Source organism: Gavialis gangeticus, unplaced genomic scaffold (genome assembly GCF_001723915.1).
Source record: "Gavialis gangeticus isolate Ggan-Ray unplaced genomic scaffold, GavGan_comp1, whole genome shotgun sequence".
Lineage (NCBI taxonomy): Eukaryota > Metazoa > Chordata > Crocodylia > Gavialidae > Gavialis > Gavialis gangeticus.
Window position 1 is genome coordinate 115,957,082 of NW_017729025.1, and position 13,416 is coordinate 115,970,497.

General features: G+C 40.1%; 1 protein-coding gene across 5 annotated transcripts in view; it reads left to right on the forward strand.

The window, feature by feature from the left end:
* NAV2 (neuron navigator 2) overlaps window positions 1-13,416 on the forward strand; it is a 501,690-nt gene that overhangs the window by 328,631 nt on the left and 159,643 nt on the right. For all 5 annotated transcript variants that reach the window (XM_019519466.1, XM_019519468.1, XM_019519467.1 and 2 more), the window contains one exon: window positions 8,501-8,623. In XM_019519466.1, coding sequence (XP_019375011.1) covers window positions 8,501-8,623 — 123 coding nt within the window. The remainder of the gene's footprint in view (window positions 1-8,500; window positions 8,624-13,416) is intronic.

Consider the following 13,416-nt stretch of genomic DNA (forward strand, 5'->3'; position numbering starts at 1 on the left):
GGCCTGTCCATGCCCCCCTCAGCTCAGCTCCTTGCAAAAGGGAAGGGAGAGCTGGTCTAGTGCCCCCTGGCTTCTAGCCTGAGCCACTGCTGGTATGCACTTGAATTTCCTCAGTCCACAGAGAATGTCTGTCTGGTTTCAGAAAATTCAGCCTAGCCAGGTTAGTCTAACCTGCAAAGATTGAATCAGTTCAGGCTCAGGCTTTTTGAATGTCTGTCCCTAGCCCAGGAAGTACTATAAAAGCCCCCTCTCTTAGATCCATGTTGTCAGTATAAATGATGATAATTATGCCTTGTTTCCAGGCACACTATTTATGACTTGTCACAGTATAACATGATTGTATTAAATAGAATCCCTTGTTAACAGAAATCCCAACTGTTACTGGCTTAAAATTAATAACTTTCTCTGCACACGACTGGAAAACATCTTAATGGAACTGCAGGTATTTTGCAAATGCAGGTGTGTGGAAGAGTGTGCCTTTTCCTGTCTCATCAGCATTTTTGTTTTAGAATCACTCATCTTTAGAGTTGCAGGCTAAGTGACAATGGGCAGATCCAGGATTTCAGAAAAGAGGGTGTGGGAGCAGTGACTTACCCATGCCAAGGGTGGCTGCACCCTAGCTCTGTGTGTTTCCCCCCAACACTAGGGTGGGCAAATGGTGCTTCAGGAGCAGCAGAGAGGGACTTCTTTAAATTTCCTCAAGCAGGCAAGAATCTTCCCTCCTCCATCACTTCCCCTCTGTGCTCAGCAACACATTCCCTACTCTCCTGATCCCTGCCTGCTACTGTCACCAGATGGCCCAGGGACAGAGGTCTCAGGACTGCTCCTGCCCAACTGCGGCCAGGCTGCATGAGTAGCTAGGCTTGGCTAGAGACAGCAGTGGCAGAAACAGGCATCTTCCCTTCCCCTGCACCTGCTCCCAGGGTGTCAGGGAACACTGGGGGGACCAGGCAGGGAGGAAGAACCTACCTGCTGCTGCTGCTGCTGTCACTGGCTGAGTCCAGCTCCATGCAGAGCCCAGATGGAGTGAACTCGAGTATCTCTGGAGCTCCCGCCCCCACCCCCAACCTCACCCCAGGTGCATTCAGAGATAGTGGCAGCAGTGAGCAGGGTTGGTGGAGGGGAGCATGGAGGAGAAAGGAGGGGGAAATTCTAATGCTTCACCTGTCGTGGTCAACTGAAAGAGGAGTACATCCATGGCACTGCACCTACCTTGATCAGCCCTGTAAGTGGCCAATGACAAAAATTATTTTCTTAAGCACTGTAAACAGTTACTTAGTAATATTACTCAGTAGTGCAGAAGCATTACTTAATAGTATGGTAGTAATAAGGTGTAGGTTGGGGCTCTAAATTATGATAGCAAGCAGTACAATTAGTAGTAAGTATTGGCAGAATTAGGTCCTTAGTGATATTTATACTTCATAAGAACATTTTGGAGGCCTGGCTTTCTTCTTGGTTTCCCTAACACCTTTCCTTCAGTGACAGTTGAAAGCATATTTAAAATAAACTCTTTGTTCATCATTGTACCCTTCTGGCACAGTTACTGTACTTTGGCGGCAAACCACAATAAATACTTACCACTTTCAATACCTTAATTGTATTTGAAAAACATATAGTTTTATACCACTCAGTAGTTATATTAGTGTGTAAAGACTTGTGAAGAAAAAAAAAAGAATAAGTCTTTATGTATATACAGTAAATAGTGCTTTCTTTTATTAAGCTAGGAGAAAAAACTCAAATGATTGTCTCTATAAAAATATCCCTTTTTGAGTTTTCTTTCTCATATAGCCATACTTGCAAAATATTTGTCATAAAACAAATCTGTCACTGCAAGCACTCTGCAACCATAAAGGCAAGATGGCTCCCAAAAGCAAAGCTGCTTTTAAATTGAATGGGAAGGAGACTCATTGTAGCCAACTGGCTCCATTATACTTCTATTCTCCCAGTTGTCTAATGGGAGGCATAGAAACTTCTCCTTTATGTACACTTCTTTGTGCAGGATACGGGGTTTGCACTGGTACTTTGTGCCATCATCCAGGAGTTGGGGCATCATTGCTTCTAGCACAACCAAATGTTCCTTTACACATGCACCCCCATTGACATGGTGGAGAATCTTCTTGGATAGAGAACATATAAGGATAACAAGCTTACTGATATAAACTTTCCATTTGATATTTTAAAAAGTGTCACTGCCTATTTAGAATGTAAAAACTCTTATCTTTATCTAATATTTAAGAAATTTACCCTAATTGCAATTTATTATAGAATCAAGAAAGACTAGTTATCTTGCAGCTAGCAAAAGATCTCAGTTTGCATATATCCATTTTACTATGGCTACAAACAGATGTCACTATTGTGCCACCATAAAATTGTTTATGGTGGCACAAAAGCAAAGTGAACAGACATCTCTGCCCCTTGCCACAGTCCAAATGCCCCAAAATGGTAGTGCAATGATTCCTAGTAATAGTTTGTGCCACCTTTTTGTGGCAGACAACTGTTCATTTATGGCACGAGAATGCAGGCAGCCTAGGGCTGATGGTGCTCTCCAGATACCCCAAACAGGTTCTCCTGAAGCTTCAGGGGCCTGGTCCTGTAGGACAATGGCCCTGGGTGCTTGTTCCCATCTCTGGGGGGGCTCTGGGAAACCCATGCACTCCCCACTCCACACTTGCAGATACACATCCCAGCATAACCCCGCATTCCCCATAACCCCTGGGAGCAGCAGGAACCTAGTTCTGGAGGACAACCACTTCAAGAGATGTGTCTCTGCCAATCAGTAGGATCAGTTGTGCCAGTACACATCCCAGTATAGCTGGTCCTGCCACTGTCTGTAGCCTTTGTGTTAGCTTTCTAAAACAAGACAGTTCTGAAAATTATTTAAAGGTGATCAGTCTGTCTGAGAATCTGAAATGAAAAGTATTATTTGTTCCAATGATGCAGAAGCATTCTAATATATGTCATTGCTGCACTTGTATACCGGGAATGAAATTCTGGACCAAAGGGAATTTTTCTATTATCTTTGGTGAGGCCTGAGTTCTACTCTGAGTCTGCATCTTTAAGATTAGTTCATGTCAATAAATGTATAGTTCATAAGTTATGTTGGACAATATCCACATTTTCAGATTGTATGAATTTTAAGTTAAAAATCAACTTTATTTTGTATGAGAGAATTGGTCATACGCCAGGAAATGATGATGTCTAAGTGCAGATCTGACAGCTACATTTTCAAGCGCATGTAGCAGGCATGCAAAAAAAGAAAATCTGCATTTGGGATTCAAATCAAGTCATGTTATTTGTTCAGGAATAGTTCAAATAAGCTGATCTGCTCATGCAAAGACGAGTTCCTGAAAAATGACTGTTGAAGACTTGTTTAATGATGTAATCTTAACTAATTAGACTGGTATAACTTTTGGGGTTTTTTTACCTTTTCCACTTTTTTTTTCTTTTTTTCATTCTCTCCTTCCATTTTAAGGATTATATATGCTTGTGACAAAGAAACTTTATAATGGAAAATCTGATCCAAGTCCCTAATCTAAAAGTTATAGTGGAAGCTCTGTAATTCTTTCATGCCTCCTTGTTTATGCAGTTTAAAGAAAAGAATTGTATCTTGTCCCCATAGGCACTGGAGAACTGAGAATAGCCTTGTCTCTAGCTTTACCAGCTTAGCAGCCTCTTTGTAGAAGTCCCAGTGGAGAATCTTCTGTTGTTCTGGGGCAGGCCCCGAACAGATTTGAATATCTAAATCACATCTTGTATAGGCTTATTGGTTGGTTTGTTTGTTTTCTCCTTCCCATCTTATGGAAACATAGTCTTCACAGTCAACTAAGTGTTACAGCAGCTTTTATGACAAAAGTGATACGCAAAGGTGGAAATGGAGGATATTCTATCTGGATTGTGATTCTCTCCCTGCTGCCACCATCAACTGGCACATAGTTAGTATAGGTTTATGTTAGATTGGCTTTTTTTTCTTTGCATGAGCAAATATATGTGACAGTAAGAAGAAACAGTAATTGATCCTTTAAAAAAGAAGAAGATATCCTTTTTGTTTGGATCTAATTGTTTGAGGGCACAATTTCCACAAGACTTACAAAAGAATTGAGAGGACACAGCTACTTGTATTCACAACTCAGCAAGGTATGTTAATTATTGAAGCATGTGCCAAAGATATCAACTCCAAATATGCAATATTGATTTGACTATAGCTTCTTAAACAAATCATATGAAAACTTCAGGATATATCTATATGGTAGTATCCATAGTGAAAATAGCTTAATGCAGACATGCACAAGGTACAGTGTAACTAATAGTACAGAATTCAGCCCCACACTAAATGCCTCTGGGGTAGGTTTGCTAGCCCAGGCCAAGCTTTTTGCTGCTGCAGCTAGTTTGAATATGTCTATAGGACTCACCATCCCAGCTGTGGCTGCAGTGTGGACTTACTCTTAGAAGCAGTGATAAAGGGAAAACAAAAGTCTTTTGTTTTCTTTGGATGGTTTGAGCTTTGCTTGTTATTTTAACAAGGCACCAGATAATTTTAAAAAGGTTTCAAGGTATTAATGAAGTCAGGGTATTTAGAGTAAAGATAGTTGAAGTGTTACATAAGGAACATTTTTTTAGCAGAATATCAGTCTTTTTATTAATAGACCACAGAAACTTTTTTTTTGTGGCTATTTTAACAATGTGTATGTAGTTTAAGGATTTCCTGGCTTACTTCAGAGTATCTGTGTAATCGTAGTGCTTTAAGTCCTAGAAATTTTTGTTCATCCCAGTACCGTACAGGTAATTTGTGCATACAAGCTAGCTTCATTTGTTCAAGCTAATAAAACTACATAGTTCACAATTTCCATGAATGTGTTTAGGGTTTGCATTCTAGTACTATTAAAATAAGGAATAAATTTGGTCATTTTTTGCCACTGTACAATTAGATTCTTCACCTACCTATATATACAAATATACAAAATACATCTAAAAACTCCATTACTAGAGCTGGCTAATAAAAATGGATTTATTCATGTATTTGCAGTTTAAAAGTATAAGTTTTTCTTTTCTGTTTTGTAGGATGCTCTTTTTTGTCATTTCCAAGTACTCAAGCATTTACCAATTTCTTCCTGAGAACATTAATGTTACAGAATGTTAATACTCTGGAACAAATAATTCTTCATCCAAAATTTATATGGTATTCTCTGTTTATTAATTCTCTTCCCTACATCATTTCAGTCATAAAATAAGAGATGAAATCCAGTGAATCAAGTGACCAGTTGGACATCATCTAGTAATCAAGATAAACAGTTACAGAAGAGTGTTCTGTGGAGAGACTTGAAGGAAATGGTGGAGGCACATTAGTTAAGGGAAAGCTGTTAACAGGCTGATTGCTTCAAGTGGCAGGAGCTATGAAGGAGAAAGGCCTCATACAGACTGGTCTCCCAGGAGAAACCACAAGAGTACAGATGCTCAGGCTTTTTCTCCCAGGGTAAAAATGGCACTCCAAAAGAAAAGTAATCTGGAAACAACCACAGTTAAGTCTCTCTTAGGAGAGCTTCTCCTGGGACAGCGAATATATGCACATGCCATGGCTTCTCTCAGAAGGGACCATAGGCCTCCAGCTTCTCATCCTCCCTGCCCCCCAGGGAGACGGTGTGTTGCTTGCTGGACTCTACTGTTCCAGAACACTCCCCCTTCATAATCCCCACATTATGCTTCAGGGAAACACAGCTAACCACGGGCAGTCTGGGTCGGCCAATCAGGACTGCCCTATGTACTGCTTCAATCTGTCACCAGGCAGACTAGGGAAGCCTGCAGAACACACTGAGATGTATGCACAGAGCCACTCCTCCTTCCTCCCTTTTTCCCTCCTCCCCACAGCTGCACAGGGTCAGCAGTGAAAGCTCTCCACTCTTCAGGGCCTCAGCATTCAAATGTCTGTACATATGGCTCTAGGTAAATTTCTCTGCCCAGACAGCAAACCTGGGAGAATTTTCCCAGATTACTGAAATGTGTGTATGCAGCCAAAATCTTCCCTTTCTACCTCTGTTTCATACTTACCTACGCAAAGCCAACCCACTTTGACCACTCAGGCAGTGCTATAGCAAGGGGACAGGGGTGAGTGGGACAACTGCCCTGAGCGCCAAAGCGAAGGAGTGCCAATAAGTGCTGCCCACCCAGGGCGAGGTACAGGATGAAGCTGCAAATGGCTTGTTTGGGGGGCACAGGGATGGAGGAAGGGTGCATGCACTCCTGGGCAAGCATGGAGGGGCATGTACCCCCTGGATCTGTGCACGGGGTGAGGGTGAGCTGCCACTACAGGTTTTACCCCAGGCATTAAACTTCATTGCTATGGCACAGCACTCAGGGCCCTTAGTTAATTGATAGAAGTGGTAATGAATTTGCTTTTACCTGGCCATCATTGCCACAGCAAACTGTAAGGAAATTGAGCACCTTGAACCCCAGCTTATAATATAATTGGTTCCAGTTTTACCATGTCACATTAGGATGCAGTCATAAATCAGGCTGGGTTTTTTTTCTCTTCTACAGCCAGGCCTTCAGGTTGCATACAGTTAGTATAGATATTCTATTCCTAGTTGTAAAACTAAAGTTTTTTCTCTTCGGTTACAAGTAGTGAGCTATAAAACAGTTTGGGAAAGGAACTACTTAGATAGTTTTTTAGTGTTGTTTTTTCATATTTGATATAGTTGATATACTTATTGATATAGCTGATATACTTTTTGGCCATGTAAGATCCAACAAAAATCAGACTTACTTTGTGTCATTCAGTGATCCAATTTCAGGCATTCCTAATTTTTTTAACTTTAATTTCAGGGAATTTCTGCTTTGAGTAGTTTATTAACTAATAATCCTATTGCATTTCAAAAGAAACGTTACCTTTCATTCTCCTTTCCAACTGAGTTGTACAATAGCTATACAGCTACAGACATTATGTACTTTAGAAAGTGCAATGGAAGAGGGAACTGCAAAATTTAGCTGTTAGTTTTCTAGTAGTGGTTCAGGAAACTGTTTCCATGTGGAAGCAAGGGGGAAAAGGATGATCTTCTGACTAATGCACATCACTGCAGTTCTGGAGATAAAAGGTCTCTTTCTGCCTGTTGCCTAGAATTTGAGTGGGATCAGAATTTGTCCAAGATCAATCCTTTCTTGAATTCCTTTTATTAACTTTAGGGAGCTTTGGGTTCTTAACCACTCTGAACATCAGCTTCTTCACCTGCTTATTTGGATATTTTACCTTTCTTATGGGAATGAGGTATAATTTATTAATGATTATGAAATGCAATGAAATCTTTAAGTAATTAGAATTATTGCTGTCTGTATATGTAATAATCAGTGTAAAAGAGGTGTAGTTGCTAGATATCCACAAGTCCCAAATGTATTGGGAATGATTACTACAGTGCTTCCAAATTCTTGTCCTCAAAGCACTATCTTTCCCTTCCAAAAAACCTACTTATCTACATAGCTACGTCTGTTATTTTGTGCATCAATCTTCTCTTGTCTAAATTAAGATAAAACTGCTTCATAGCAAGAATGTTGTTTTATTAATCTGTTATGCACCTTATATGCACTAGGTCAGGTCAAGGCAAATCCATGGTCCTGTCTTATGGCCCATTGGGCTAGAGTAGGTAAGGCATACCAGTTTCTGTAGCCAATGACGCACAAGGGAACGATACATCTAGCATCCCACTACTTTTGATTCCTCAGCCCAACCAACCAGGTGTGCATTGTCAACTTGGGTTGCCTTTTTGGCAGTGAATCAAGCTTCAGCTCAAGTATCTGGATCCACAGCGAGATTCAGTGTTCTTCCACCCTATACACATCAGTGCTGCTTAAGTATTTTATGATGACACAATTGAAAGTCAACAACATCTGACATTAAGATGATAATTAAAAACAGCCAGCATATAGCATAGTGCACAAAATTGGAATGAGGGCAACATTTGATGCAATGGTACAAAACCCCAGTCTCACAATGTATGTCCTAGTATTTGGGATGCCCATGTACAGCAGGTACGAGCTTGGGCAAAATCCTGGCCCCATTGAAGTTTTGCCCTTAATGTCATGAGGGCTAAAAATTTTACCTACAGCATTTTTGAGGATAAAAAATGTCTACAGAGTGAGTAGACCTTATTCTTTCTTTCTCTAAATGATTCAGACACACTAAAGGAAAGTTGCAAGGCATCTAGGAGTCATGGGAATTCTTAATGGACCAGTGAATATTTTTTCCTTTTTCATACTCTTGTTATGGTCTCATTATGCTTGTAAAAGGGATAAGATGGTTTGCAGAAAGAAGAGAGGAAAAGAAAGAAAAGGATCATGGTTGGCTCCATAACCAAGTGCAAAGTTTTACTGCTTTTATATTTGAGTATTCTACAAAAGTTTAGGTAAACTGGATACACAAATATGCCCAAAAGCATAAAAGTGCTTATGACATTTATTTTCTACAAATCATTTAACTAAAAATATGTGTTTAAGTATATCTTTTTCTGTTTTGAAGATACATGACTGATGGTGGATTGGGCCTCTATACTCGAAGATTAAATCGTCTGCCTGACGGTATGGCTGCAGTGAGGGAGACACTTCAGCGTAACACTTCACTGGGACTAGGAGATGCTGACAGGTAGGCTTATATCAAGCAAATGCCTGGTTAGATTGTGCTTTTTTTATAGTTGTGTAAATTGTAGGTGTTGATACATATTGAAACTCAAATAATGGCTCTGTATTGGGATTTCAGCAGTTAGCTATATAGTTATAAGGGCTGCCAATGCTGTATACCATTTTATGTGTTGGTAAAAAGGAGGTAGGGCCAAAGTACAAACACTAGAAAAATCATCTGATTGTCATGTTGGTTTCTCAAGTAGGGTTTTCAGAGCTGAAAAAGCCAAAGAAATAAAAAAAACCCTATTTTTATATTAAGGACTTGAAAATGCGTAGTGCTTAATTCTCTTTCCATTGGTGTGACTGCTGCTTTTAGTGGGGAGAATTGAGTCCATGGCCTCCCATAAAGTCTTTGTCAGGTTATTAAAGAAATATGATTCACTAGAGAGAAGGGGATCTAAAATGTCTTAACAAAAAAGGAATAGAGAATGGCTACAGTTGTGAGGGATGGGGGGAACAGAGTGCTTCTGCTTTGTAACAGTAGCTGTTTGTAATGACTTATACCCACCCCTTCCAAATGCAGTGCTTGCTAAATTTTGCAACTTGCATCTTTGAAACAAACCTTCAGCTTAACATCTTTTTTTTTCGTGTCTCCAATCGACTTCACCTCCATGCTAACAATAAACTTTTCTTGGAATATACTGTAAGTTTTTATTCGTGGTGACTGATGCCCTCTTGCTAAAAATGGCTAGATTAATAAAGGTATATAAGCAGGGACCTACCTAAATCGCAGCGAGCAAAGGAATTTTCGCGGGGTCCTCAAGTGTGTGGAGCCGATTTCATGGTCTTTTCGTGGTGACCCCCTCCCCCCATTGCTGGTTGGCTGAGGGGCCCCAGTGGCCCTGTGCTTCACTACTGATTGGCTGAGAGGCCAATCACTCATCTTCATTGCTGCAGCATTGTATCTGGCTTCTTAAGACATGGTGCCAAAACCCTTTTGTTTTCCTGACTGGTGCCTTCACTGAGTCACTGGCTGTTACTAGCTCTCAGTAGCTCTCTCTCAAACCACGTGCTCTCTGGCTGCAGGGATTGCTGCACTTTCTTTGTATTCTGGTAAGCTTTTATTTCTTTTTTAGGCAGTTCCATGCAAAATCATGGGAAATGCCATTTTTCATGGTGATCATGGAAATTGTTGTTTTTTTGAGGTTTCCACAAAAATTGTGAAACTGCGATTTAAGTAGGTCCCTATATATAAGTGTAGGAGAATTGTGTCATCCTTTTTTTGTTTAAAGAAAAAACAGGACTAGATTTTTCTGGTGCTCCACTGATACTAGAAAAAGGGCAAAACAAAAAGCCTGAATTTAAATGCCCAAGCATGATTAAAAAGTTCAATTCCAATCATTATCACTGTAAACTGGAACTGCCAGGATCAGAAAACATGCATTTTTTTAGGAGCTCCTGTTTAATTTGCAGATCAGACCCAGCCTTAGTCACATTTTCACCAATTAGAAATGATATTAACTATCAGTGAGTGACAGAGCTTGGGTATTGCTAATCAGCAAGACAACTAGATTATTAGCGTAGGTCACTGACCATGACTTTGAAGATACTATCACAACACAAGAATAGTATTTTAATTTCTATTTTTTAAATCACTAAAATATTTTGTGGACTTGGGACTACGTAATATGTTGATTCCTTTTTACTCTAATGTTTACATCTCTTGTGACACTTTCTTTTGATGTGGAAATGTTTCATATGTATTAAATCACTTGCCTGAAATTCAGTCTCTGTATATGTGTATGTGTTTTGTGCCACCAAAGTGCTTTATTTCTGTGTGAAAAAACTTCTGCTTAGAAAAGAATTGGTCCTCTTTCCAAGAAAAAATGCAGTTATAACTAGTAGCAATATTATTTCAGAAAAAACTCCCCATAGATTATGTTTGGTGAAATAGCTTTTCATTGTCCTTGTAATTAGCCACCAAAGAAAAGGTGGGGGGGAAGGGGGAGAAGAGAATGAAGGTTGTTATGGAAATGAATCTTCTAATTCAAATGAGAAGAGGAGGTCTTACAGGCCTGAAGGCTACAGCCATGCTGCTGACTAAGACCAAAAAGTGAGTTCTGGGCACTAGATGGATTACACTTAGTGCCAGGTATGGTATCTTTATCACAAATAGTTTGGTTTAATCTTTTCTGATTAGAATACAACCATATTTGCCCTAAACAGAAGTTAAGTGATTTGCCAGATGATAAACAGATTAAATTTACCGTTTGGATCAATGAAGCTGTGGTGTCTGTGAAAATAGAGCAAATGAAAGGTAGCTTCATGAAATGATACAACAAAGTCTTTTCTCTTCTATGAACCGAGGCAAGTGATAGTTCTGTGCTGCCCATATAATTTGCCTAGAAAAAAAAATGAAGATTAAATTGATTACCCTAACAGCTGTAAGCTGAATTCTGTGGGAGAAACCAGAGTCGGAGAATACCAAACCAAAATTAAAAGGTCAATTATTAAAGTACTGTCAGAGGAGTTTTTGTAATTTGCTTATTTGTTTTGCTTCTTATTTTATTAATTGTAGATGTCTGGCTGGGAAGTTTTCCCACAATAGCTCTATTAGCATAAAACAAAAACCTTGGAAGGTACATTTTCCCTTGTAGCAGAGAAGAAATTTGAACTAGGCGGTTTTAATTTAATGCTTTATCGCAAGGTTAATGGACTCATCACGCAGCACAGCTGAGCTTATTTACTCACTTCAAGGCAATTTGTGTGTGTGTGTAGAATAGATGGCATTTTTAATGCCTCTTTTATTTAGTTTGTGATTTTTTTTAAAGGTTGTAAATTAACCACCTATGGTTCCATCTCTTCCATGTGTATGGGCTGGTACAGACCATCTGGTTATTTAAATTCATTTTACACTGTCAGACAGCTGCTTGTCTGGGGCTAAATTCTGCCATTATAGTCCATGTATACAGCTCTCAGGCCCTTCAGTGTACATATATACAGGGTCAACTTTTGAAAGGATTTAATAGAGTTACTTAATTCTTTCTATGTTGATAAAGTAAGAGAGAAGCCTTTTTCCTGAATAGCTCAGTAGACTGTGTTAGTATATGGGACTTCACCAAACACAATTTTAAGGATATTCTGATATATATGATAAAGGCATATCATTCAATGTCTTTTTTTCACACTTCAGTGAATGAATGCTTAGGTTACTATGTCTGAGTATGATTGACTTGGATCATTTCACTTGTACAATTTACTTTGTGATTGCATAACTATACAAATTAAAAAATAAACCTGATAAAAGGATTAACAAAGCCTCCTATATGGCTTTTCCCAACGTTTTCTCTTGAATGGGTTCCTCCAACTATTCCAGGAAGTGAAACCTCACTTAAATTCAAATTACATCCTCTTCATACAATGAAAAGCTACTGGGATGTGAACTATAGCTAAAATATAGCTCAACCTGTCAGCTTAGATAGGATCAAAATGTGTTTTCACCATATTTCTGAATCATGCTTCAGCTCACCTTCAATTACCAAGGTTAGAGCACAGATTAGGAATAGTGTGAAAACATGATTCATTTCAGTCTGTATAACAAGACCACATGGCATTTCACTGTGCCAGAGAAATATGCCAAACTGTAACTGTCTCCTGGTATCCCAGTAGCATTCTGTAGCATTGGTAGGATTCTCAGATAATTCTGTGGTGTTTACAGACCATGGGCATGAGATGAGATGAAGAAAAGAAAAAAAATCAGAATAAAGTTAGATGAATGTCAGTAAATTAAGAGAAATTTGATTGTAATGCACTTACCTCTAATGTATTTTTAATACATGCATATGCATAATTCATAAATGCATTAATTTAATTTTGCTAGGACCAGCTTAATTCTTCTTATTTGTACTAATGTAACTCAATTAATTTAAGTGGATTTACACCTAATTTATACTAATGTGAGAGAGAAAATAAGCCTATGGACTTTCCTATCCACTGTAACTCCATATTAAAAACTGAAATAGAAACTTTACATGAGCTAACACCTGTGGCTAATGCTAAAGAAAACTAGGCATCAATTTTATGGTTTGTTGCAAGATAAAGACACAAGCCAAAAGGTAAACATAAGAGTGAAAATTGGAGCCCTACTGACAATGCTAGATGATGGTGGAAGAAGACAGGGCAAGTTGTGAAAAGTAGAAAATTTTAGCCAGGCAATGATGTATGGCAGCATTTCTCAACCCATGGGTCATGACCCAAAAGTGAGTTGCAAGAATATTTCAAAGGGTCGTGAGCTGCAGCAGGACAGAGGGACAGCGGGAAGGCATCTGCCCCTTCCAGCAGGGGAAGAGGGTAGGTGGCTGGGCTGGTGGCACTGTGGCTGGTGCCATGCCTGCAGGGGTGGGGCAGCCAGGAGATGCTGCTCGGGGGGGGGGGCAGCAGGGGCCATGACCAGAGTGCGTGGTGCAGTGCAGCAACCCCAGCCTACGGCAGGAGGAGTGTACAGGCCTCTCCTCGTCCTCCCTCCTGCCCATGCCAGGACCAGACTCGGTCTGCTGTTGCCTGCATGAGCCGGAACTGCTGGAGCCACTCCACTCGGCCTGAGTGGGATGGGGGTGGCTGGGGGGGCTAGGGGGCTGCAGGTTGGGTGTGAGGGACACCAGCATGGTGTTCCTGGGGGGAACAGGGGACTGGGGGGTTGGACACTGGCAGGGCCGGGGAGGTGTAGGTCGGGACAGGCCATGGATCTTTGCAAATGGATCCGAGTAGGAAAAAGGTTGAGAACCACTGATGGAACCACAGGGAAGAAAATTTCAC